This window comes from Haliotis rufescens, unplaced genomic scaffold, assembly GCF_023055435.1.
Source record: "Haliotis rufescens isolate VD_foot unplaced genomic scaffold, xgHalRufe1.0.p SCAF_7, whole genome shotgun sequence".
NCBI lineage: Eukaryota > Metazoa > Mollusca > Gastropoda > Lepetellida > Haliotidae > Haliotis > Haliotis rufescens.
In genome coordinates, this window is record NW_025964361.1 from 51,658,121 (window position 1) to 51,661,644 (window position 3,524).

The 3,524-nt window shown below is 40.6% G+C and overlaps 1 protein-coding gene across 1 annotated transcript; it reads right to left on the reverse strand.

Annotated features, from left to right (window-relative positions):
- On the reverse strand, positions 1-3,205 carry LOC124111222 (probable glycosyltransferase STELLO1). Its single transcript, XM_046470864.2, has 2 exons — positions 3,141-3,205; positions 1-2,462 (listed from the first exon to the last, which is right to left on the reverse strand). Exons 1-2 carry the CDS (start codon positions 3,203-3,205, stop codon positions 605-607), a joined length of 1,923 nt encoding a protein of 640 aa, XP_046326820.2. The 3' UTR covers positions 1-604.
- Positions 3,206-3,524: the final 319 nt, after the last annotated feature.

The window sequence follows — 3,524 nt, forward strand, 5'->3', positions numbered from 1 at the left end:
CTGTCTGTGATAATGGTTATAATACACCATACGATAAGTCACAAGAAATCAAATTTTGGTTATTCCGATAACACGATCATCACAAAAAAATAAACAATTAAATGCATATTAAAGAAGGTCATTGTATATTTAAACAAATGTATATCTACAATGAAACGGTGTCACAATGAAAGTGTTTGCTATGATGAGGTATGATTTCAAATACACATAAAAGATGGTGAACGTATATTTAAACAAATATATATTTACAATAAACAGTGTGACAATGAAAGTGTGTGTTACGATGAGGTATGATTTCAAATACACATAAAAGAAGGTGAACGTATATTTAAACAAATATATATTTACAATAAACAGTGATACAATGAAAGTGTGTGTTACGATGAGGTATGATTTCAAATACAAAAAAGGAACGTGAACGTATATTTACACGAATGTATATTTACAATAAACAGTGATACAATGAAAGTGTGTGTTACGATGAGGTATGATTTCAAATACAAAAAAGGAACGTGAACGTATATTTACACGAATGTATATTTACAATAAACAGTGATACAATGAAAGCGTTTGTAAAGATGAGGTATGGTTTTCTCTGATTGTACTAACTGTTCATCATCCTCTCCACTGATAAGGGTAAGTACTTCTCACACATGAACTTCTTACAGTTCGGCAGTTTCATCTGCTTTCTGCCTTTGAATGCATGCAGGAAGTGATCCGTGTCAGCATTGAACGACTTCTCTGGCTTGTTCCTGTAAGACCCCCACACCACCTTGCCGTTGACGCGGACAATGTTTTCCTCAGCGTCCAAGCCAATGATCATTGTCGGAATGGCTACTTCCACTAACAGAGTCGACTCGAAAAACTGTTTTGTAAAATGAACAAATTCGTCTTTGAGGCGATTAGGAATGTAAAAGAAATCGCATGTCCGATGAAACACCTGTCTGAAGTTGTTATGGACATTGTCAATATATTGGTTGTAGAATCGTTTCTCCATACTGTCCCCAAACTCGCGAGCCTTTGATTCAATAAACGTGAATGTTTTATTCAGTGCCGTCCTACCATAAGGCCTGGACCACCACACCCATTTGTTCTCAAGGTGTCTCCACATGCCTATGTGTCCTTTATTAAACCAGATTTTCTCTCTCGGGAGTGTCCACAAATTCCAAGTATTTAGCAAAGTGTCTTCTCCTATTTGTAGATATCCTTTAACATTGAAGTTCATTTTCATGCCGTACACTGTACATTCCTGGAAGTACAACCAGCCTCGTTCAATCCCGGTCACGTACGCCACAGATGAGTTGGCCGGAAGTGACGTCACAGCGGTGCGAAACCTTTTTATGTTGGGTCCGCAGAACAGGATATGAGGGAAGTATCGCCTATACAGTGACTCTACAAAGTTGATATTGTCATACAGAAAAGCATAATTGAAAGTAATAATAAGGAGGACATCATTAAATTGATGCGGGGTTTCAGGGGGATAGGTAAAGTTGTCGCATAAACCTTCTACGCACTCAAAGTTCTTGGAAGCGGGATTGTTGCTATAGTGTACGCCGGGCGTCGGAGAAAACTGAACCGTATTTGACATTTCTCCATGGCCGAGTTTATTTGTTTTTGGAATCATTTTAGCCGCCTCAGCTGTATCCACTGAAAGTCCTTCATAGCCGAGTGAAAGCAAATCGGACATCCAGGTTGATATCATGTCAACCCCTTCATCGGAGATTATTCCTCCGTCCAACAGGACTGTTGAAAGCAGTTGGAAACATTGACTTAAGGTCGTGCGTTCACATTGCCATTGATATAATAAGGACACAAACGTTTGGGGAATTTTAAGGTCTTTGAAGTCTGGCAACGTGTCCATTTCTTCAGCATTTGGTGGCAAAAACCCGACAAATCCTTGGATATGTTTTAATAAAGACTGAAGTATGTACGACCTTATAACGTCGCTGTTAGGGACGGGAAACAACAAAAGACCCCAGAAGGCACGTCTGCTAAACATGGTGTTCCTTGCATTAAAGGGAGCCACTGATTCGGATCCAACAAAGGCAAGAGGCGCAACTGATTGAAAACGAGGCCCTGAATCGTCCTTGGCCTTGATCAAGCCGTGTTGAACTTCCGGTTGAGGAATATCACTGAGAACGTAATCATTTGGATTCGTTTCAGGTAACTTAAGATCCACCATTCCTTGAGGTCGATGCCAATGCTCGCCGTAGTGCCTGTAGTAGTTGAAGACTTGCCCTCCTCGGTAGACCAACCCTGAGGTGTTACCGTAGTAGAAGCTGGTGAGGCTGTCAAGGGGTCGGGTGTTGACATCGGTGTCGTAGATGAACTCTGCCTGCTGTTGGATGGCGTAGAGGTAGCCTAGGTTCTTCCTGGCTGGGTTGTCACGTGGGAGTGATGTTGCCATTGAGAAGGGGAGATAATCCTGGGCCTCGCGGTCGAGGAACACACAGTCTGGGAACCTGAAATAATTCAATACAGTGCAAAAACATATGGAAAATGGAATGAATTATGTGAACATGTCTTTCGAACACACGTTCTAGGTCTTTGGAAGGCATTTTTGGATACGTAACTATTGCCAAGAACAAAAAATTATCAGCTTCTTTATAAGAATTGTAGCGACGTTTCTATGCAAATTCTCAATCCGTTATTAAGTTTGATTGTGTTTGTTTGTTGTTTGACGCCGCACTCAGCAATATTCCAGCTATATGACGGCGGTCCGTAATTAAGTGATGATCACCTTGTCACCTGATACGGATGTTAGGCTCTGTCCATTTCTCACTTGATAAGTATCTTAGAAAATTATCTTTCACTTGATAACGGTGTCAGAATCTGTCTATCTCTCACCTGATAAGTGTGTTAGAATCTATCTGTCACTTGATAGCGGTGATAGATCTATCTCTCGTTCGATAACGTTGTCAGAATCTATCGCTCACTTTATATATAACATTGTCTATCAGTTTAACTTTGTACATTACAAAACGCTCTCGAATATGTTAACAAATATTGTATAGTTGTTATTTTGTCATACACGGACATTTCCATTCAAGCAATAAACATTACACTGCTTTTTCGACTAGTTTTTGTAAATAGTGTTAACTAAAACGATCATAACACAATTTCAATGGAGTACTACAAACCTGCATCCTTGTGGACATTTCCCATCTCCAACGACAACTGTCTTCCATCCGGGTATCTGAGTCATATGCGTCACATCCGCTTCCGACTTGGCCGGTATCCATAACACAATCCATTTCGGTGCGACATTCCTGCAGACAGAAAATTGATGTTCAGAGATGCCCGGGGTCGATGCATTGTGTGAGTTTTTTCCGTAAGCCAATGACTACATTGGGCGAATGTTTGTTGACTCCGAATCAGCAATATTCTGGCTTTTGGACCAGACAGACCTATGTTTGTCAACGTGAGGTGAAATGGGACTTAACGCCGCGTCCAAGATTATTGCACTTATATAACGACGTGCATGCGCGAGTGTGTGCAACTATTTGTACTAGTCCGGACTAAAA